Source organism: Phalacrocorax carbo, chromosome 11, assembly GCF_963921805.1.
Source record: "Phalacrocorax carbo chromosome 11, bPhaCar2.1, whole genome shotgun sequence".
In the NCBI taxonomy this organism is placed as follows: Eukaryota; Metazoa; Chordata; class Aves; order Suliformes; family Phalacrocoracidae; genus Phalacrocorax; species Phalacrocorax carbo.
Genome location: NC_087523.1, coordinates 12,526,578 through 12,549,444, shown reverse-complemented (window position 1 = coordinate 12,549,444; position 22,867 = coordinate 12,526,578). Strand labels below are relative to the sequence as shown.

General features: G+C 48.9%; 1 protein-coding gene across 2 annotated transcripts in view; it reads left to right on the top strand.

The window, feature by feature from the left end:
* Window positions 1–492: 492 nt before the first annotated feature.
* Window positions 493–22,867, top strand: part of GABRA3 (gamma-aminobutyric acid type A receptor subunit alpha3) — an 81,135-nt gene continuing 58,760 nt past the window's right edge. For both annotated transcript variants that reach the window (XM_064463167.1, XM_064463166.1), the window contains exons 1-3: window positions 493–574; window positions 10,035–10,163; window positions 14,506–14,627. In XM_064463167.1, coding sequence (XP_064319237.1) covers window positions 10,075–10,163; window positions 14,506–14,627 — 211 coding nt within the window. In that variant the 5' untranslated portion in view covers window positions 493–574; window positions 10,035–10,074. The remainder of the gene's footprint in view (window positions 575–10,034; window positions 10,164–14,505; window positions 14,628–22,867) is intronic.

The window sequence follows — 22,867 nt, the reverse complement described above, 5'->3', positions numbered from 1 at the left end:
CAAATTTCGCTGCCCTGCCAGCAGACCAGGATTCAGCCAGGCCTTGCAGTGAGGAGACGGGTTGACAGGAGCTGGGGTGCTGGCCACCTCCTTGCAGAGCGCCAGCGCTTTGGGGATCTCCCCCCTTCAACAGGTAGATGTTGGGAGCAGCCAGCCTTACTCTGCTCGTCCTCCTGCGCGGAAAGGATGGCAGGGGCTGCCGCGATGCTGTGAGGCCGGGGCTGGGCGGAGGGCCCCGGGGGCATCGCTTGGGGTGGTGGCCCCAAGCCGGGTCAGGGAGAGCGGCAGCGCCCCGTCCTCGCCGCCCCGTGCTGCGGGGAGGGCAGCTCCGCACAACGCGGGTGGGTAAACCCTCCTCCGGGGCGCGGGAGGAGGAGGAGAAGGAGGAAGGCGGGGGGATGCTGCTTCCCTCCCTCTCTCCCTCCCTCGCCGCGGCTGGAGGAGCGCGCAGGCGGCGGCTGGCAGCCCCGGCCGGGCGGCACGGCGGGCTCGGGGGCGCGCAGCCCGGCGGTGCGGAGCGGTGCGGTGCAGAGCGGGCTCCGGCTGCCCCCCCGCTGGGGCAGCCGGCGTGGCGGTGAGTGCGTGCGGGGCGCGGCGGCGGTTCGCGTCCCCCGCTCCCCCCCGGTCCCCTCCGCTCCGCGCCTCCCCGGCGGCCGCACCGAGTAGCGAGTAACTGCCCCGCTGGGGCTGGCGGGGGTGACGGGGGGCAGCGCGGAGCCCCCGGCCGGGGACGGGGCTCCCGGGTGCTACGCCATCCCCCGGCTATTGTCTACGGGCCGGTGAACAATAGGGGGAGCAGCGGCCCCGCGGGGGAATGGGGGCTCTGCTCCGCCTGCATCCCCCGGGCAGGGGGCTCGGGAGGGTGGCCGCGGGGTCGGAGCAACTCCGGAGCGTGCCGCTCCGGAGCACAGCGGCCGCCCGAGCTGTGCCGGGGTCCTCCCCGCTGGGGACCCCCGGGGCTCCAGCCCGCCCGCCTCGCACTGCCGGCTGCAGAGCGGGGAGAGGTGTGAGCGGCTGCGATGGAAAACCTCTGGGCGAGGACGATCCTGAGCCCCTTTCGTGGAGCTGGACGGTGAATGCAGGGGAAGGGGTGAGCGGGGAGAGAGGTATAGTAAAGCAAAGTCAAATTTCCCCCTGAATCCTGCAGCCAGGCCTAATGGGCACTGATGCTGTGTCGGGGTGGGGAGGAAGGGGGGAGAAAAAGGAGTTTTGGGGGCTGCAGTCTCTGAGGCTGGTATGGGAGGAAAGGAAAAAGAGGTCCATATCTTTCGTCCTCCCCCCAGAGTTACTACGACTGAGATATGGATCATTAAAAAGGAGTAGCATAATGCAATTAAGCGTTAGACAGTCCCCACTGCAACACTTATCCATTGTTCCTCGCTCTGCCTTCTGCCAGAATGATTCTCTTCTGGACAAGAGAAGTATAATTGTGCAAATAGTTAATTTCCGTGGCCAATTGCATCTGTAGTCTCTCCCCTGAACCTGCTGCTGCCTGGCCACAAATGCAGCAGTGTCCTCAGACAGAAAGAGAGAAGCGGGACCCTCTGATGAGATCCTGCTGAGGTGGGCTAGCTGGCAAGAGCAGCTCTGAATGGCATCTCACCTGAGTTGTTCTGACCGCAGCAGCAGAGCAGGTTTGCTCCTGCACCTCTTGGTCCTCTTAGCTTCCTTGTGGGAAGCGTAAAGAAGAAAAATAACAGGTGGTGAGGCAGGTCCAGCCTACAACTAGAAGATGCTATGTGCGGTTCAGGCAAGTCATCTCCTTTCTGTAGTCTGTCTCTTCACTTTTTCTTTACCCTGGAGGATAAAGGATTTCAGGCTGTTTTGAGGTGATGCTGTTTTGGTGGAGTTTGCCAGCCTACCCTTCAGCCAGTGCCTGCGGTGGCTGGGTGCCCTGCAGTGCGCGCACACGTGCACAGAGGCAGGAGCGCGCAAGACCGACACTCCTGCTCTTTTCTGAGAGAACTCCCAGCAACTGGAGGGGTTGTGGCTGCACCTGGGCCCCATGGCACATGCTTGGCTGGAGGCTGTGTCCTTTCTCCTGGAGCCTCCTCCTGGTTCGTAGTGCACAGCAGAGCTCAGCACGCGGGTATGCACAGATGCATTCTCTGCACCGCTGCGCGACACGCTCGGTACTGGGAGGCTGCTGCCTTTCCTAGCTTCTGGAGCTTCTTATCACAAGTCTGCATTATGCAGCTTTCCTCCTTCTGTTCTTTCTCCTTTCCTCTTTCTTTGTCTGTAGACTGCTGCCTGTCCCGCTTCACTCTCAGCTTCTCGTTCGTCTTTCCTGCTTAATCCATTCCTTCACCTGTTTCTCTTTCCCTACATAGACCTTGTCCTTTTCAGCCTGCTCCTCTCAACACTGGAGAAGCAGCCCAGCCCCTCATCTCAGTAGGAGTATTCCTGCCAACTGTTTACAAAAAGTAGCACAATACCCAGGCTGAACACTGACATAATTACATACCCAGCCAGAGAGTGTAGTAAATAATCCTGCCTTTCAAGCTTTTGCCCAGTGGTGAGTCTTTTGCCATCTCCTTTGCCCGTAGGCTAAATGTATTATACTTGCTTGCATTTATTTCTATTCTGGAAACCCTAAGTCAGCGCAGTCAGTGCACTGATACATGGTATCAAAGAGGATGCACATTGATGTCTTGCACCATATACATGTACTGTGCCTGTATGCATGGAGTGTCTGAATATGCATCATACGGCTCTGCTCCTGGGTTGTTCAGGCTTTGACAGTTGCACTTGGCAAGTGTGAGGGCTGTCAGGGAAGGAACAATTGCTGAGGTGTGTATATTGTTCATCAGTGAAGGAAAGATGGCTGTGGGGTGAAGGTCAAGGGTGCCGGCAAAAAGCGCAGGGCTTGGCTAGCCTTGTTTGCATTTGTTAGGGTGCCAGCTAGTTTCCCAAGGTTTTGTGTGTACATATGGTTGCAGACTCTGGGTATTGTCAGCATGGTTGTATTTCCAGTTGTGCTTGTGAGCCTTGGGTCTGTCTGCGGTTGCTTTGATTGTGAGTCAGTCTGTCTGCAGTTGCAGTAGCTGTGAATCAGTGTCTGCCTGTAATTATGTGGGTGAATCAGTGTTGGCTTGTTACACTTCGAGTGCAAACGGTTTCCTGTAGCGGTTGTGGGTGTGAATCGCTCTACAGTCCCTCTGGATATGTTTTTGAGTAGAGAGATGCAATACTGGGATTAATTTTGTTTTGATGAGGAAAAACTGTCAAGCAGCTTCTTGTTTTGAAAAATTAAAGCTGGGTTGGGAGTTGGGCATAGAGCTTGTTTCTCTATTACCAGCTTTCTACAGAAGACATTCACTGTAAGGTTTGGTCCAAAGATTTCCATGTTGATCTGAACCTTTTAATTTTTTTGCCTTGTTCCTCTGGTTCTGAGTGTCCTCTTCTGCTGGCATCTTTTGCAGAGATGTAGGCAACGTGTTTGGTAACCATCACGTGAGCCTCATACCTTACGTGTGCGGTAGATTCATGGGAAGGTTGTTTGTGGCTTGTGCAGTGTGTGTGTTTGTGGGGACAATCCAATGTTGCCTCTCGAGTAGGGAAGCACAAACATTTTAATGCCTGTGAGTCGAAGACTGTGTGGTTACTCGCCATGTGCCTCTTGCTGTGAGCCAGTGCTTTTTCTCTAAGTAGAGGTAAACAGCAAGTTTGATTCAGATAGGCAGAGGTACCGCTGCCTGTTTCTTGTTCTCTGATTCCTATAAAATGCTGTAGTAGCTTCTGGCCTTCAGTAGCATCTGTACATCACAAAGCAGCACTAAACTGAGAGGCAAGTTGGAAAAATCTGGGCTATCTCAGATAATGGAAGCAGAGCACTCCCCTCAGTCCAGAATAACAAACCAAGACTTCCCCTGCGCTGGCTGGTGCAGGTAGAGCATGATGCTGGCAGGGTTGGACTGCTTCCAGTATGGACTAGCTGCTGGTTTGTGTGTCCCTGCCTGTGTTGTGCAGTGTACGTGTGATCCCAGTTAGCTCATTTCAGAACAAAGGGATGCAAACAACCAGTAGGACAAGGGTCTTGTGAAACACCACAGTGTCTTTTTCCATCATTTCGAGGCTTCTAGATGAACTATGTCTGCTCATTGCTGCCCCAGCCATCAAATAAAAAGATAATTTTATTCCAAGGGATCCTCCTTCTTAGCTGAAGTGATTGAGAACTGAAGCAAAACCTCCCCAACAGGGACACAGGGCAGCATGCGCGTTGCCTGCATTTATTGTGCTGCTGCTGCACTGAGCACTTGCTGACTGCCCATCTCTGCAGAGAGTGCTTGGAGCTTTACCTGGAGAAATGCTAAAGCAGCACAGCAGCGATCACCACAAGGCTGGTGTGCTCACAGAGGATCATGGACAGTTGGGCAGAGCACAGCCCATGCAGTTATGATTTTGGAATCCTTGAGAGGTGTTGAAGGACCCCTCCTGATGCCTGAGACCATTTTGCAGATGCTCCGGTGCAATGAGGAAGAGCTTTAAGGAGCTTCTTGTGCTGTGCAGGTGCACCTGACTTTGGGGGTAAATACACAGGTGTTGTGAGGTCACCTATAATGCTGTGCTTGGCTGTGTTATTGTGCAGGTGGGTGGATGTGCTTGGCACCCACTGGGTCTAGATCACTCTCTTCTCCCTCCGTGGAAGTGCTTGTATCTCGGCTTTTGGACTGCGGCTGCCTCTACTTCCCAGTCTGTTTCCAGCTGGCTTCCCAGCATCAGGTCCTCATTGCACACCCGTCCCTGAGATACCTGACTGGTCAATGATGTGGAGCAGCTGCTGGTCCTGGGGGCTGTGGGTTGAGTGAGAGCTGTAAGTACTCAGCACTCCTTCAGCTGATGCCACTGGTGTGGGTGTATGGCACGTGTGCGTGCTGACCTAAGTACACTGTACTGCAGGTACATGGCATCTCTGGGTGTAGTGATGGGGCAAATATGTCCTTTGGGCTGCTTCATGAACACCACCTGCATGATGAGACTATTGCTAAGTGAATCAGATTGTTCCCTTGGCTGTGCATGTTCCAAGGAGGCAGTATTTTGTGAGAGATGCCGATGTGATTCTCCCAAATGTATCCAGGTGGGTTTAGGGGCCCCTCCTGTCTTCATTCCCCTTCTGATGTTTGCAGTCTCCCCCTCGCTGGGCTGTTCTCCCAGATTTTTTTTGCAAGCTTTACCTTTCTGTCTCCACCTCCAGAGCTGTATCTGTCTTTCCCTTGTCAGCAGTAAGCCTGTGCTAATCACTCTTTCCTAGGAAGGCATTTCAGAATATTTAAAGGATTTCTGAAAATATAAGGCTTGGTATGGCAAGTCAGGAGACACCAAATGTTAACACAGTTCCTAGGGTACCTTGCTGGTCTAGAAGGTATCGGCACTTCTTTGGTTCCCAAATGCACCTCAGTTGGGGCAGGGGTTGGAGCAGGTTGCTGTCTTGGGGAGAAGGAAGCTTTTCCAATTACTCGTTCCAAGACTGCACATCCAACAGGAAGGCTGTATTTCTCAGGAGTGTTGTTATACTGTGATGCTCTGGAGATTGGACAGACTGCATGTGTTGGAGAGGAGTGGGTATGTTTACGATGCCTTTAGGTATGTGGTTATAAAGAGACCTGCCAAAATCTGGAGTGCACAGAATTGCAAACTTCAAGTAGTGCTGGATTCCAGCTGCAAAGTGTTAGCAGGGCTCCTTAGCAAATCTGCATTTGATTCAGCTGTGGAGGTTACCAGCAACTGCAGAATTAGTGATGAATGCATTTGCTAACTGTGCCATTAAGAAATGAGCAATGGACAGATGGAGGAAGTGCAGAGCTGCTTTGAACACATACCATCCCTATAGGCTCCATCTTGCATAGGCATAGATGTGAACCAGAAGCTTTAGGATGATGATCTGTAACTTATGTGAAAGGGGTGGGGTCAGTCTAAGGAAATGTACCACTCTTTTCTGAGCTTAGAAATCTCTGCATTCTGCTTTTTTTCTTCATTGATACTGTGCAGTTTCCTTTCAATGAGATATGGTAAGTGATTTGGTTGGGTGGTTTTTTCCTTTTGAGGCTATTACTATATTACATTCCATTTAACATTCCTAAACCCTCACTTGGATGCATGCAGTTAAATACATGTTGTCTGGATCCTCCCTCCCCTTCCCAGAGGACTGGGGATCCCTGCAGGTGTTCACATCAAGATGTTGACTGTTTTAAAGCTGTCCTGAGTGGAAATTGACAGCTGAATAGCATTTATTTAAGCACTTTCTGCAAGGACAGCACCAGTTTGGGCTGGAGGATCCCTAGTGTTCTCTTCCTGAGGCACACTTGTGGGTGTTTCCATTCCTTTCCTTTGCTCGAGATGGTGCTGCACACTGAGGGACCGCTTCCTGCCTGCTCTGCCTCGAGCAGTAACTGCTATGGTGCTTGCAGTCCTCCAAGAGCAACTCTTTTGTGTTAAAATCTGAGAAGCTCAGTTAATGGGCTGTTGAAGCCAGGACTGGTTTTACAAACCTGCCAGGTCAGAAACCTTGTTATTAGAGAGGCAGTGTGGCTAGTAGCTATTAGGCTTATAAAGCACTTGCACCAGCTGAGATTCTGTGTGTCCCTGTGGTTGGTACTGGGCCCGGACTAGAAAAGCCCCAGGAAAGGGGAGAGGTGATACTGAGGGCTGCTGTGCTGTCGGGACCACACTAAGCTCAGGCTATGGGGAGATTTGGAAGCTCCGTTAAACTGTATGAAGGGTGAAAACTCCTCCTCTGAAAAAGCTTCCTTGCAGACTCCAGACATGTTTCCTGCCTGCCAATAGGGTGACGAGCACTGGAAGGGAGTGGTTCCTTCTGCTGCTCCCCAGCAGGGCCTGGACAGTTCTGGCTCAATGTCACAAGACTATAGGGGTTCATCACCAACAGTTTAAGCCCCTGTGTTAATTGCAAATGTCAACCACAATCCTCAGGACTGGGTCTGCTTCTCAATCCATCTCTAAGTGTAAAGGAGTCAAAGAATGAGGAAAATGTCACACAGCCTTTTCTGTCCAGCTACCCAGAAAAATATGATACAAGAACCAAACAAAAGTGGTAGAAAACAGTGCCAAGCTATTTTCCATGCTGCGTTGTCCTTCCTGAGTCTATAAATGCAGCCCTAGCAAACCCGCCATCCAGGTACTCTCGCACCCCATTTTGGGGGCATTCTCTGTGCCAGCAAACTGAGCCATGGCTGGCAAAGCAATCACTTGGGCAAGTAGTGAAAATAGATTTTTCTTCCAGTGCAGGTATATAGAATTGGTTCTGTTGCTTAAAATGAGACGTAAGCATGTATTTACCTTTATTGAAGCAGCCCTGTTATCCTTGGCTGACACCTTCCTCAACAGAACTATCAAAAGTAGAAAATTAGCCCATCATCTCCATATAATATTGAAGGAAAACTCTATGAACAAGGTTTGGTGGAAATGCAGTTGTTTAGAGCTTCCTGGCACAGGCAGTCGTGTCTTACACACGCCTACCTGGCAGGTGCAAGTATTTCTGTCTTTTGTCACTGTTCCTGACCCTATCTCTTTCTGAAATACCTTGCTGCCTTGTTTTCTAGTTATGTCTTCTTTAGTTGCTCTGTAACACCTTTGGTGTGCAATCTCCCCAGTCCATGGCCTCATCAAATCTAATAAAGATGGTCCAAAATGTTTTACGAGAGTCAGAACAGTTTCTGCAGAGCCAGGAGGCACTTGCTGCAAAACCAGAGGGCCCTTATCTGTGTGGTTAAAAACTGCTGGCAGTGCAAATTCTGCCAAAACAAACCATTTATTGAAATCAACAGTTGAATAGAAAAAAGTGTTGATTGCAATGGAATTTTTCAATGGTGGTGTGGGGAGGGATGAGGGAAGCTGGCAATGTTGTTTTTGCTTTTGGCTAGTGTTTGAAATTGCCTTAGGAAAAAAAAATAATTTAAATCTTATTGTATAATATGCAAGTTTAAGTGAAATGAAAGGGAAAAGTTGAAAGGAAATCTGTTGAGGAGCTGCTAATTGAAGGAGTTTTGAATTTGCCTTGTAAGAAACATCAACATTTTAGCTGTCCTTGTTGTGATTTGGAGCTAGTCTCCCCTGCTGGAATTTCCCACAGAACAGATGTTCAGCCTCTTAATTTGTGCTTCATCAGCAAATACTTGAATTTCCAAGACTGAATGTCCCTTCTCAGCTGGAGAGTGGCAGGAGCCAGAGGAGCCATCCTGAATCAGGGCTTCTATTGCCAGAGGTGTCGGCATGCCCATGCCAGAAGGTTCCTGCAGCTTCCAGTAAGCGCATGCTCCTTTGGTGTGAAGGCTGTGCTTCCCTAAGTAGCATCCTGATTAAATAAGACCCAAGCACACCGGCAAATGCTCACATGCACAAAATTAATCCATGCACAGATGTTTACAAGGATTTTAAGCGAGTGATGGGGAGGAAGGTAAAGGTAACACGTGTCGGAAGAATGCTCTGTGCAAGGTGATGCTAGGGCCCAATGCTATATATATTATTTTTTTTCTTCTGTGCCTGCTATTAGTGAATATCTTGCTAGAAGAAAAGCTGAGGTAGGTGGATGAGGACTTGTAGTGTCTGGCTTTTACCTTCTGCCTGTGTGGCAGCTCATGTCCTCCTAGAGCTGTACTGAGATGAAAACCAAAGATCAGGCACAGCATCCAGGAAGACTGTAGGGCGACCAAGGGTAGCTAAATGCAGAATTGTGGTGTAACACATGACCCAGCCTGGCCTTGTGCCCCTTCTCCTCTTCCAGTCATCTGTGGCAGAGGTAGCCTTATACACACTGCTGCACATAAATTATATATATGAACTCCAGGTGTTTCCATCCTGCTCGGCTGAGCTACCTGCTCTGTTGGCATGCGATTTCTGCTGGGGGTTCCTGTCTCCCATGTCTGTGTGCAAAAACCCCTGCTCCTCAGTAGCACTTGCATAGCTCACCTGCCCCCTTCTCCCTGGGGCACCCTCTGCTAGCTGAGAAATGCCGTCCAGGTGGTGGGGTTTGGCTTTCAGCCCAACATCTCCTTCATCCCAGGAAGGAGCTGCCTGAGGCTCTGCAATGTTGGTGCCTACTGAGTGGGGAAATCCAGAGGTCAGATCTGGCTGGGAACAACATCTTGCACTGGTTTCTGCAGGCAGTAACTGAAGAGAGCCTTTATTTACAGCTTTGGGGACTCACACTGGCCCGTCGTCCCTGGCTGTTGCAGTGCTGAGCCTCTGCTGGGCTGAATCCCATGTGTGCCAGACACGGTGTCGTGCTGGGGAGATGTCACGACAAGCTGTATTTATATAGGCTGTTGCTTGGCAGTGCTGTTCCAAGGTGCATCAACATAATGAGATACATAAAAGGGGAAGGCAGTTAAATGTGCAATAACATCACAATAAAAGTAAATCTGAGCATTAATGAAAAATCTGAGCACGCTAAGTGCAGTACAATCGAACACTCCCACTACCTTGGGCTCCCATGTCCAAATTTAATAATAATTTCTGGCACTGTCATTACCAGAGTTAAATGAGGGCCTAACTGTCCAGGAAAAGATGTTTGGTAAAAATGGGTCTCGAGACTTCGCAAGTGCTTCTGCTGTGTGGGTGTCCCCACGGCAGCACAGGTAGCGGGGGGAGCTGGAAGCTGTTGCAAGGGGAGGGTGGTGCCTGAGAGTACAGGGTGAGGAGGAGGATGTGACGGGTGGAAGAAGCACCAGTGCTGTCATTTTGGAAGTGGAGCTCTGCAGTTGCTGTTAGGTGCTGAAGCACCTGGGGAGCTGCTGGATGTGCTGTGAAGAATGGGTGAGGGTTTGTACGTGTATGTACATGCTTGGCTCTGACCCCATGCTGCAACTTCTCCAGGGTCTGCAGCTCTGCAGGGGATGCTGCTGCCTTTGGTCCCTGGCAAGGGGTCTCTGGGACTTCAATACAGGACCCCAGAAAAACTGACTGTTGGCGAACATGGATGAACTGCTGGGAAAAGCTGAACTAAGTGGATTGTTTTCCTCCTAGTAAACAAAATCTCTTTTCCCTTCTCTCCTTCCCCTCTGTACCTACCCTGGCAGGTTTTGGAGGCTTGCTTGCCGGTTACCACGTGCTGACGCCATGGCACTGAGGCTCCTGGGAACAGGGTCGTGCTCTCTCATTAACCTTGGAGTCCTAGTCCTGGTTTTGATTCTCCCTGCTGATGCTGGGTAAGGTGGTGAACACTGAGGCTGTTGGCCAAGGCTGCAGTCCTTTTGCGGTGCTTAAATATCCCAAGGCTGGTACCTGCATGAAGTAGTCCTGGGCAAAGCACTAAGAAGTGTCTCTGCTGTGTTTGACCCTCCCCTTTCTCTGTCCCCATGCCTTTCACCCAGGGACTGATCAGTCCCTTGTGGCTGAGCTGACTGATTACATTAGCATTATTTGAGGTGCTCTCACTGAAGACAGTTGTCAGCATCTTTTGCAACGAAACCAATTTTCAGATTTGGCCTCTGCACAATTCACTCTGGGCAAGGACCTGGCTTGGATGAGTTTTAACCTGGAATAGAGCTTCCCCCCACTTTAATTTTTCAATAATCTTTTAAAGAAAAGAAAATGAAACTATTTCAGCTGTTTGGCTGTTTATGGTGTAATGGCCCATGAGCAGCACACCTGATCTGCTGTAGCATGGGTGGGAAAGGGGGGTCTCTGGCCAGCCCTGGCTGGGCACGCTGCTCGCCCTCTGCCTTGGCTTGCAGGCTCTGGCTGTCCCGGCATGGAGAGCGCTGCCACTAGCCTTGCCTTCCCAGCCTCTGGGAGCCGTCGGAAGAACACAGAAGCATGTTAGTACGTGACATGCTCTGCAGCCCTCCTCTGCATCCTCCCGGAGCCTCTGCTGAGGCTTGGTGAGCTCGGAGAGCCCTTCAAGGAGGAAGGCAGAGACACCCCCAGCACAGCCTCCCAGCCATGGGGAGGGAGGAGCTCTGTGCAGAGGGAGAGAAATGCAAATAATACATGACTTTTACAAAAAATTTAGAAAAGCCTTTAGAGTGCCAGGTACGGACACTGAAATGCTGTCTGCTAAGTTACAAGTCCAGTACTGATCAAGGATTTTCATGCATGAAAAAATGTCAGTGCTGTCACTCCTACTTCGCCCACATACCGCTCTGCGTGTAGCCGTTTGCACAGCTGCACTGCTCCTACCCTGTCCTGCCCACATTGCTTCACTTGCTTGGATCTACCTTTGCATGAGCAAATACATCCCAAGCACACCTTGACATGTAGATGATGACCCTTCTATCAATGTAGGGCTGGCTGCCCATGACTCATAGGCACAGGTGGCCCTGGGCGCTGGCCTCTGACCTTCCGGGGGTGGAGGAGTGTCAGCAGTCCCTGTGCCTGCAGCCCTGCCTCTGCCTTCCCCACTGCTGCCCTTTTGCTCCCCATCACATATTCACTGATGCTGCTGCTCCCTCGCCGCCTGCCATGCGGGTATCGCTCTCGTCCACAGGAGGACTTTTTTCCTAAATTGTGTACAAGGGGACCCTTGTTTGGAGGTTAGCTTGCTGATGTGGAACCAGCTCTCTGGAGAGCATGTGCATAGGGATGGGTGGCGAGGTAATGACTTTTCCTCAAGCCTATCCTAATTAAATTTGCTGTAAACCTCTGTCTTCCCTGCCTAAAGGCTTTTAATTATTTTAAAACCATGATTCCATACCTCTTTGCAGTTTCTTAGAGTTCTTCACTGGGGCTTTGAGAAAGATAAATTAGACCTGTTCTTACGCCTTGCTAAAGGGCAGCTTTAGCTTTATGTTAAGGTTAGGTGAGCCAACCCAGACCTTGGCTGGACTGGGGAATTAGCCCAAATCAGGTGCCAGGCAGAGGTGCTGCTGGCTCTCCCCTGCCTGTACCTTTCCCTCGCCCTGCCTGTGCTGCTCTTTTCCCAGCACCTACTGAGTGAATCCCACGCTGCTCACATTGAAGTTGAAACCTCAGATGTCAGGCTAAGTAAAATGGCTTTGAAATTTGTAAACTCATTTTTCCTGTCACTGCTGAGCCTCTGCCAGGAGTTCCTTCACAAAAATCTCTCCTCTCGCTCTTTATATTACGGGTAATTTTTAAAGATAGCTTATAAAACATTAATGAATGAGCTTTCATGAGCATGCTAGCTATTCGTAAGTTATGGTTATATACCCATCAGCAGATACTGGTACAGGTTGCTTTTAACCATGACATCTATTGAAAGCTGGTACAATTGAAACTTCACTAATTACAGTAGGCATTTGTTAAATTCCTCAGAATTCTACTTACCTGCAGGGACTTCAGCTATTTCAAATATTTCAAGTCCAGATGAAAAGCCAAAACCAGTGTTTTGGTTTGAATGGGAAGTCTTGAAGCCTGTGATGCAGTTTGTAGTATCAGCCATGTTTTGATGTTTCAGATCTGACAGGTTTCATTAGGGCTGGGATGAGTGTTTTCCCAACCATGCCTCATCCCCCATGCTCTACAGGAACTGCAGTTTAAGCACTTTATTAACTTCATTGGGCTCTTGTCGGTTGAGCTTCCTAGCTTGGCCACTTCTCCCATGATAGCAGGTATTGATTTGTTAAAAACCAGAGGTCACATGACCTTGTGAGAAGTGAGCCTCAAGCGCTTGAAATGCAATTTCCCAGAGTCTTTGGTCATTGATGCTGATGCAAATTAATGTCAAAATTGCCCAAAATGGAATATTTCAATTAGCTGCAGCATGCTGAATAGTATTGATTCAGCCTGACTAAAAATACCCATACCCTGCTCCCAATTTTTCCTCTTCTGCTAGAAAATACTTTTTGCTCCTCTTTTATCTTACAGAAGCTGAGTTTTCTGTTGGGAGAACATTTTGATAGAAAACTCCAAGCCAGCTCTGCTACTTGTCATCCTACTGACCCTCCACAGAATATTTACAAATGGACTAGTAGTGTCAGGGGTAACTAGTCTGACCAGATGGGATGCAGCAGGATTGAGCTTTGACTCCTTAAATGATTCCTCTTAATGTTTTGTTTTGGGTTTTTGTCCCCCAGTTGCTTCCTGACACATGCTTAAACCAGTCACTGCACACATCAACTGGAGCAAGAGAAAATGAGGCTAGGGAGGAGAAAGAAAGGGGCAGAAGTATTAAAAATCAACAGTTTAGGGCTTCTCTTCCCCTAGCTGTGGGGAGTGGGACCCTGCTTCAGAGGCTCATAGGTGCCCTCCCTGGTAATTGCAACCTGTCTTGCACCAGCAGTGTCTCTCTAGTTTGCTGCATTTGTGGTCTTCATCTGGGCAGTGCTCCCCAGTCACTTATCTCTCTGGTTAGTGGCACGGGGCTGATTTGCCAGTTGGGGCTGCCCCAGTCTTGAGGGGCTCCTGGTGTCGCTGCTGAGGATCCCTCCACTCCAGCAGCCTTTCTTCCCCCTGCTTGGCTGGGCTTCCTCAGGCATCCCGCTGTCTGTCTGCACCTCTTAATCTTTTTTTTGGTCTCATTGGTGTCTCTTTTATTTCCTCTTCCATCATCCTTGCAATCTCTGCATCTCTATAGATTTTTCTTTTGGTTTTCTATTACTTAATCTTCTGCCTTTCCATTTGTTTTTGGTCCTAACAGCTTTTTCTGCCGGGGAAAGCTGTGCTTGGAGCTACAGCACTGGTACTCTGTGTTGTCTGAAATCTCTTAGAGACAGCCAGTTTCAGAAGGGTTCACAGCCTCCTTTTCTGTTGATTGAAAGCGAGACGCAAGATGCAAATATATTATTTGAGCCCCTTGGGCTTGCAAAACAGCATTGAAGATTTTGTTTGGTGAGATGAGCTTTGTTTGAGAAATTTATTACTTATTTTATTCCACCTGGGGCAGAAAATTCCTGGAGGAAATCACCTTACTTGGGGGCTTCCAGGCTTCTTGCGTTGAGCAGAGATAGGAACATGAGGACTCATTTGGTTTTATAAACAGGGAAAGTTCAACAAATCACAGAAATGGTTCAGAAAGAGTTTTAATAATGGACTCAGGCTTCAAGCCTGCTTTACTGAATCCCTACTTTTCTGCCTCCCTTCCGTCTTCCCAGGAGCAGAGAACTTGGAAATGGCTCAATATGGTAAATAACTGGCATAACTTCTTCTGTGCTGCCTATAAGGAGATACTGGCCCTTGAGTAACTGAGGTTCCTACAGCCTCTGTTCATAAAATACCCTTTCTTAGGGGCAGGCAAGGGATGCTAGGGCAGGGGAAGGCTTCCTGAAAAAAACAGGACTCCTAAGCTGCTACCCATGGGCCCTGAGCATGGGGAGGTGGAGAGGAGGCAGCAGGGATGCCTTGGCTTCCATGGTGAGGGCTGTGATGACAGAGGCCAAAGGGGGCTTGAGTTGAGATGGCCTGTGGGGAGTCCTGCAAGCACATTGCCTTATCAACAGGCTTGTTCCATCCTGCAGTTCAGGGGCCACTGTAGCACTAGCTGGAGCATGAACCAGCATCCCTTCGTGTCCAGTAACTGTTCAGAGCATGTAAAAAGTAGATTTCTCTTCTGATTACGTGTTTTCTTCTTTTTTTCCCCCTGCATGCCAGGCTTTCTCAGAAGCATGTTTCAGACGTTGTCGATGACAGCAAAGATAACATCACCATTTTCACCCGCATCCTGGACAGGCTGTTGGATGGATATGACAACCGCCTGAGACCTGGACTGGGAGGTCAGTTGGGTGGAGAGATGATATTTTCCAAAGCTTTAGAAATGAGAGGCTGCACAGATGACTTCTGAATAAGTCTGGTGCTGTTGGGAGGAGAGGCTGGTTCAGTGCCAGAGTCAGTCTGTTGCTGGTTTTCCCATTTTGAGTGCTATCTTGTTGTTTGATATTTTGTGAGATGAGAGGTGCAAGTCTGACTGCTGCAGTTTTCTGTGGCGTTACATTGATAGGCCTGTAGATGGAGCAAATATGATTAAACTTATTTCTGCTACTTTTACAGACATTACCATTTCAGAAGTTATGATACTACCAGTTTGCAGGACTTTCAGCTTGTGTTGGTGTTGCTTTTTAGTTAGTGGGCATTGTTACCGAGCCTCTATCTTGACATCATCTCTGTTATTTCCTACGTAGCTGTTGTTGGGCAAACTCTTCTCTGTGTGCTGGTCTGGGCATCAGGCAGTCAGCTGGGCTCTGCTGTCTCCTGAGTTGCTTTTAACACCACTGCCATTATAGCTACTCTCCCTGAGTTTCTCTCCAAGTACCTACAGATGTTTGAGATGCTTTAGAAAGCAAACCTATGGTAGTCGCCTTTCCTCCCAGTGCTTACGGCATACATTTAGTGTGCTGTGAGGAGGCAGAAGCAATGGGGAGATGTGTGGGGAAGACAGATGTGAGCTTTCTTGGTGAGATGAGGGGAGACATGGGCCTGTGTAGTTTCTTGGTGCATTGTTGCCAAGGGGCATTGCTGTGGTAGAAAGATGACCCCTCTCAGGTGCCAGCAATGGTGTATTATGGGGTCTCTGTGCTGCTCTGAGCTCTCCTGCTCAGCTGCTAAAGGTGTGCTGCTGGACCACAATTCCCACCTGAAGCTGGAGTCACCATGTACTCCCCTGTTCCCTGAAGGTCCCACTGCCAAGAGAGGTTGGGAACAAGCTTTCCTGAGCTCTTGCATGCTGATGGGTCTCCAGTGATATAGTGCTAGCCTAGAATTGCACCCCCCATTCCTCAGAGCAGCCTTGTTGCCTCCTCCCAGTCACATGTCCACCTCTGTACCATGGCCTACTGCCCTGCACCTGTCCAGGAGTACTTTGATCCCAAGCAGAGACCGTGCAAAATCTGGGGAAGAAGGGTTTCTCCAGTGACCATCCTCACCTCCAATGGGCTGCTGTTCTGCAGGACCTGGACAGGAAAGGGTGTCTGCATAAGCCATCCATCAGTTTTATTGCTTTTGTTGCTTGTTTCTTTCCCCTAGAATTAACTATGGTCCCACTAATAGCTTTGCTTCCTCAAGTCTCCCCAATGACTGTATTGATTTAACTGAAATGAATTCTGAAAGGGGACTGAGGGGGCATTTATGTTCACTGTAGGCTCAGTTGCAGACAACCCCGTGTAAAGTATTAACAAGAGGACTCCCAGGAGCCCCTTGCTGGGAAAGTTAAAACCTTTCTTGGAATATCTCTGCTCTGTTGCTTTAGATCCTTTTATAATGTGCTTAACATAATAAATGGTTCTGGCAAAGGCAAAACATTGCATGTTTAAAGACTGCTTTCACCTCTGATTTCCCCTCATGGAGCACTGTTGTGGACCCAGATGGGAGGTTTTGACAAGAGCTACAGGTTTTGGGGGCTCTTGGCTGGCAATGAGTTGACCTCACTGTGTGTGTACGGGGCAGCCTGGTGAGTGAGGCTTTCCCCACTTTCAGCTGGACCTATTTTCCCCAAGTCCGGGCTTTTATTCCTTGGAGATTTGTCAGGGCTGCTACCAGGAAGAGCATTAGAGGGAAGGACCTTTCCCACTGCCACTGGTGGCCAAAGAAGCAGAAATGGTCCTGCTGCAGACTCCAGATTTAGGGGTTAATCAAATAGCCTGGGGTGACAGTCAGCAAGAGATGGGCTCCTGCTGTCCAAGGTTATGTGAGATCTGTGAAAAGGATTGCTTTGCTTCAAATTAGCAGCGGTGCTGCCAGGTGATTTAGTGACTTACAAGGTACATCAGTTTTCCTGTGAGACAGCACTGGGCAGTCCTTGTAGACCCAGCACTGACTCTCCCTGTTTCCCTCAGGAATATCTTCCACTTGCTTTTCAGAAGATGTCAGGCAAAAGCATCCATTGGCATCACGCAGTCCTGCTTTGGTGTCTGTGGAAAGGGCAGACATGGTGGTATTGTGCCCCACACAGGCTAATAGAAAGATGGACTGGCCTAAATTGTGGGTAACCAGGAAGCAGGACATGCAGGCTCCCTTCTTGGTCTTGGTTTCCCTGCTCTGTATGAGACAGATGCCCCTGAAACACTGGGTAGGGATATACAGGGCAGAGCAGGGTGCAGCACCTCTTGGAGGTGTGTGGTGCTGTGTGTGCCCAGACGCCTGTCCCCTGTGTTCAGCAGAGCCATTTCCTTGTGCGCCAGGAACCGAGCAATGTTTGTTTAGGCTTCAGGAGAAGAGACTGTGTAAGCAACAGAGTGTTGATGTGGCGACTTCTCCCCTCAAGATAGCCTCTTTGTATTTATTTTCGTATCCCCTCTGTTTTCACCATCTGCTGCCACCCACTCTAATAGCTCCCATGCCAGAGCTCCTCTTCCTACCAGGATGCTGCAGACACAAACTGAAGCAAACCAGTGCTGAGGCTGCTCCGGAGTGCCTGGCGCTGCAGAACCAGGCTCCAAGTGAGGGTGGTCCCGTGCCTTGCTGCTGCTCCTGCCCCCAGGAGGTGGCTCAGGACATCTTCTCCAGTGAGGGGTCCTTGCAGTCTTGATGGGAAGTTTGTAGGTTTGTGAGCATACTCCAGGCCAGCTTAGAAGAGGAAAGGTGCTGGCAGAAGGTGGCTATCAGACCCCTCCTTCTGCAGGAATGCACCATAGCACTGGGGACATGACCGTTGTCACAAAGAAGCCTTCTGTGACTGGTAGGAGGTTTCTCCCAATCTCTGCCAGGTGAGCTGGGGCTGGCTTCCTCTTAGGGACAGAGGTGAGTCTTGTGTTTGGCCCTATGAGAGCTGAAATACAGTCTGGGCTTGGGGAAGGGATAGCTGCATGAATAGATCATGTTATAGGACTCGGAGTCGGGGAGGAGAGGAAGGAACTCTCAGCAGATAACCTGTGTTTCCCCTGGGAAAATACAGGGCAGATTGGTTATTAAGTCAGGAGAGGAACAGAAATGGACCTCGAGGGGATGGAGACATCTGTTGTCATGGCCAACCTTGCAGGATAAGAAAATCTCCCACTGAGAGAGTTTCTGTGGACAGCACTGGCCTCCAGTCCTGGTCTGGAGCTGTGCAATCATGCAGATCCTCTGCCCAGCCCCATGGGGGCTGTCATGAGGGGCATCTATTTATAGCTCTCAAATTGTCTTTGTGGCTCCCTGCAGAGCTGGCACACAGAGAGGCCTCAGTTTTGAACCTGGAGCTTACCTTGCTTGCAAGAGTAGGAAATAAGAGATGGGGCCAGGAGAAAGAGGTAGAACTGGCTGACAAAGGGAGAGATATTGCATACCCAAAAAGAAGAGATGCTCAAGGAGTAGGATGTAAGCGATGGGACCAGAAGCGATCCTCCAATAATGACTGATGCAGAAAAATACCCTGTGTATCCTTGTGCTGCTTACTGTGAAGAGTGAGTGAGGTTCTGTAGTCCTTAAGTGGCCAATGTGATGCCCAGCACAGTTTCCATGAGAGGGGATGTGGTAGTTGTGTTGTTTGAGGCTCCGTAATGGTCCCAGGGCAGCTGTATCTCCTGCAGCCTTATTTCCTAACCAATGAAGTCTGGGGCCATTGGGCTGCAACACAACCATCTTGTGAATGCCTAGGGAGAGACAAGAAGGAAGGTTTCCAGAATTGCCCCAGCCTTTTCCTTCCTTGCAGCCTTGAGAATCCTTTTAATATGCTTTGGCAATAGAAAGCTATTGGGCAGCACCTTAATGCTCAGGGAGGAGGCATGTGGGGCCTTTCCATAGCTGTTTGCAAAACAGGGTAGGGATTTCTTCCAGCTCAGCCAGAGACTGTCTGCTTCACAGGGGCCAGGGGTATGTCTGAGGTGCTATTTGGTATAAGGATGAGGAACCCAGAGGGTATCTGGAGTAGTGTTTGACAAGGTCACTGTATCAGGTGGTCAGGGGAAGCCTGTGCTCCAGAAAACTGTTGGCCTTTTTCAGCGGATACCAAGGAGGAAAAGATTTTGCCGGAAGGGAAGAAGAGAGTAGGCGGTCAGTTTTCAAAAAGACAAGCTGTAAACTTTCTAGATAAGCCAGTTTCTCCAATTGCAATTAAAAAGTAATTTGTACAATGTTAAGCAGCTAGGCTAGGATCGATTGGTGTTCTCCCTCCTGGATGCAGCATCACTTACAAGGTAATTCACAGTATTTCCTTGAAGCTTGTACCACATGTCTCTGGAGTCCCTAAATGGCTGACTGGGCCCAGCTGAGGGAGTGGTGGCTGGTGAGCATCCTACCAGCCTGTGTCTGCATGGTGTGCTCCTGGACAGTTGAGGGTTAGGAGCCTACTGAAGTTTTCAGAGCATGGGGTTTACTAGGACCAGCAAACACTTCCAACCGGATTAAAGCAATGCAATTCCCTGGGCAGAACAAGGCACTTGGCCCCTTTGGTTTCTTCCCTGGGGACAGAGCATGGCACCCATTCCTTGTCCTGATTGGCAGCAAGTGGGTCCCATCCAGACAGAGCAGAAGCCTCATTTTGTACCTTCACAACTGGGTATATCCAGAGAGTGAAATCAGCCAAGGCTCGTGGCTACCTCCTCTTCTTCATCTCCACTGAGTTGTTCTTTGTGGCTTGGTGTCAACATCTCCCTGTCCACGTTTGCCTTGGTGCACACACCTTTGGGCTCAAGCAGGTTTTGGTGCAGTCAGGCTCTGCTGCTCACAATAGGACTCAAATCAGGGCTGCCCGACACGGGCCTACAGTGCCTTTTATCTGGCCTTACTGTGTCAGCTCTGCCCTGCTAATGGTTTTTATCTGTAGCCACCTGTTAATATTTATCCTTCTAATGTATTCCTTTTATCTTTTGTAAGTGAAGCACACCTCGGTTGGAGTTTTTCTTGTCTCTTCTTTCTGCGGTGAGGTGTGTTTTCCTGCTTTTTCAGTGATGGTGTGGTTTGGCAGGATGGCTTCTGAGCAAGCGAGAAGCATCTGTATCCCTGTCTTGCCACCTGTATTTCACTGATTCAAGTGCTGACGGCCAAGAGGTTTTGGGTTTAGGTTCGGAGCAGCTCCATTTAGGTTGAGACATTCCTGTGAGGTGCTTGATGTTACACCTCAGTGCATCTGTCATTTTGTCCTGACCTCTTGCAGGTAAGGGCTTGTCTGTTATTATGTGAGCATTAAGGCAGAGGGGCTGAAATAGTCAGAATAATTAAATTATAAAACTTGGAAGTACAGTGCTCTTCAAGCTGAAACAGTGAGGGCTTATCTGCCTGGCAAGATCCAAGAAGAAATTTGTTTGCAGTGAGAGTAACCTATAATAGTAGTAGAAATTGATAAATTGTCCAGATTGAAGTTTAGAGAATGTTTATTTCCTAAAATCTGGATGAAATGTTGAAATTGTCCTTTTCTTCTGCAGATAGGTTGCAAAGCCCTGGGGAAGGAGCCCTTACAAACTCTTTGGGTGCATGTAAAGTGACAGTGTGCAGCGGGTGCTTGGTGGTGGGCAGAGGGGTGGAGGCAGGGCTGTCCTTGGCCCCTTGGCAGAAGTATCAGGCACTGCCTGTTGCTGTGGAGACACCTGAGCAGTGGTGGCAGAGCTGGTCCCCAGGTGTCCGGGGAGGCTGGACTCAGTGTAGCCTCGAGCTCTCCTGCAGTTTTTTCACCTGTGCATGATGAAGCTGCCTTTAGTTTGTCATAAACATTATTTAGATCTAGTGTTTGTGCAAGAGAAACATTAGATGACAAATCCAGTGGTGCTTTGTGGTTTGTTATATTTTCCAGGGTTTCAGGACTGTGTTTAATCTGTTTTTCTGTCTTAATGTTCTACCTCTCCCAGCTTCTCATCTCTTCTCTCTGATCTGACTTCATGCCTTGTATTGATTACTCCAGGGAGGAATTTGATCCTTTCTTAGAAAAAAATCCATGTCTAACCTCAGATTTTTGTCTTTGTCTGAGAAGCCTTGATGAGTTTTAATTTGAAGCTGAGGCATTGCCTGAACAGCGTTTTCTTCTATTTACCTTTCTGGGCAATGGGGACCCTGCTCTGTCTTGTCAAACTTGTGAAGTTAAGATCTATGAACAAATTAAAAAAAGGTTGCCTTCCCCTTGGGTGCAGCTCTCCAAAGGCAGCTTTGCCATGGATTTGCACAGCCCTGATGCTCTCTTCTCATGCAGAAATCCCAGTTGTGCTGCTGTTTAAACCCACGGTGTACAGGGAGAGGGAGCTCAGTGTGAAAAGGCATGCACGTTTCAGAAGGCAAGTGAAGAATACGGGCTTGACAGCTATGCCTAAGGGTGAAAGTCTCCTCTTAAATAAGTTATGAATTTGCTTAGGGCAACAAGCCTGTATCAAAGCTTCAGGGATATCACAAACACTCCAGAGGGGTCAGAAACTCATTGTGAAATGAGATTCATAGCTTTTGGAGTGATATGGCACATGGGCAGGTCAGCACTGCATCCTTTGGGGGCATCTCACAGCTGCCTGTGCCCCTGCAGTGCCATGGGAGGGAGTGGACCACCACGGCGGGTCCCTGGCCAGCCACCCTCTCCATGGGGCACTTGTGTGGCCAAAGTCGATCACCATTGACAAGGCTGTCCTTGGGCTCATGTGCTCCTGGGCTCTCCAGAGAGTCCACAACTGAGCCCCCAGGCTGCCAGCATTGTGGAGGGGAAGGTGTTTCTCATGCTACTTTGGACACCTTTTTGTAGATGGTACCTTCATTTGCTGTGTGTGCTTCCAATGAGGACTCTGCCCCAAGCTGCTATCCCTCCACATATCCCCACATGTTGGCAAGAAGATTTTTCCCGAAGGGTGAGAAATTTCTCTAGGAAAGTGAATCCACTTGGAGGAATTTTTACCCCAGTAATTTGTACTGGAGTAACACCTCATTTCAGAGCTCCAGTGCTAGATCAGACACCTGCAGTGAACCAGGGTGAATGTTAGGCAGCTGATCCCAGCCCGAGGGGAAGCTCGTGATGCGTGTTGGAGATGGGATGACGCTATTTCTTTATAATGAATTTGGAAGGGGGGAGCTGATGTTTAAGCATGTTGAACATATGTTAAATGGTTTTAAGAACATTAGTAGATGATGTTATAGATGGCTATAAACTGCTTGCAAGGATGTCTTTATTGATCTGTTGGACTATGGCAGCTACTCATTTATTAGAATTTCCATTCGTTTAGTCCCAGGTAAAGGATTTATAATGTGTCTTTGATACAGATTGTGAAATAAGACTTTTTATTAGCTGTTACGGAGTTTAAAAACAACTTTAATTGGTTTATTCTGGGAAGCTGGTGGTGAAACAACTGGTCAAATATTGAGAAAAACCACAGTTATTCGTTGAGCTAAAGGGTAAAATGTTTGCAGCAGTTTGTGTACCTATACGGAGGCACTGATTATGTCTGATGAGGCAAAGTCATTGATCGTGTTGGTGGTGAATTTCAGCCTGGTTCCATCTGGAAGAAGCAATCAAATCACATCTACCTGGGCCCCTGTGGTGGGGGGATTAATGATTCTGATTCAGACCAGTTAGCTTGTTAATGCTGTTTCATTTATTTAAAGGCTATTGTTTGATTAAATAAAAATATTGGAGTGTTCATGAGGCTCTGGAAGATGCATGGGGGTTTGGGGAATGAGTTGCTGCAAGACTATGAGGCTAAACTGTGCAGGGTCCCTTAACCAAATAGTATTAAAAGTCAGAGTGAAATTCTCACCCTGTTGTAGTAAATGGTAAAGCTCTCAGTGAGCCTAGTGGGGCAGGAATTTCGTGTAATGATTTCTTTGGCTATGTGTACTAACTTATAGCTTGCTTTAAAAATCTGCCTCTGAAGGACATACAGCTAATGTTTATTTAAAAAAAAAAAGTCTTTGTGGAGTACTAGCAATTGTAAGCATAGAGTATAGTCTAGAGATAGTTTTTAATCTGTAATTTGCATTGTGAGAAAAGGACACCCCACTCACTTTGCCTTCTGGAAGAACATAATTCAAACCAAAGTGATGAGAACAACAGGCATGGAAAAAGCATATGATTCCTGCCTTCACACACACACACACACACACCCTCCCCAAAACCTGCTGGAAAATCCTATTGATGACA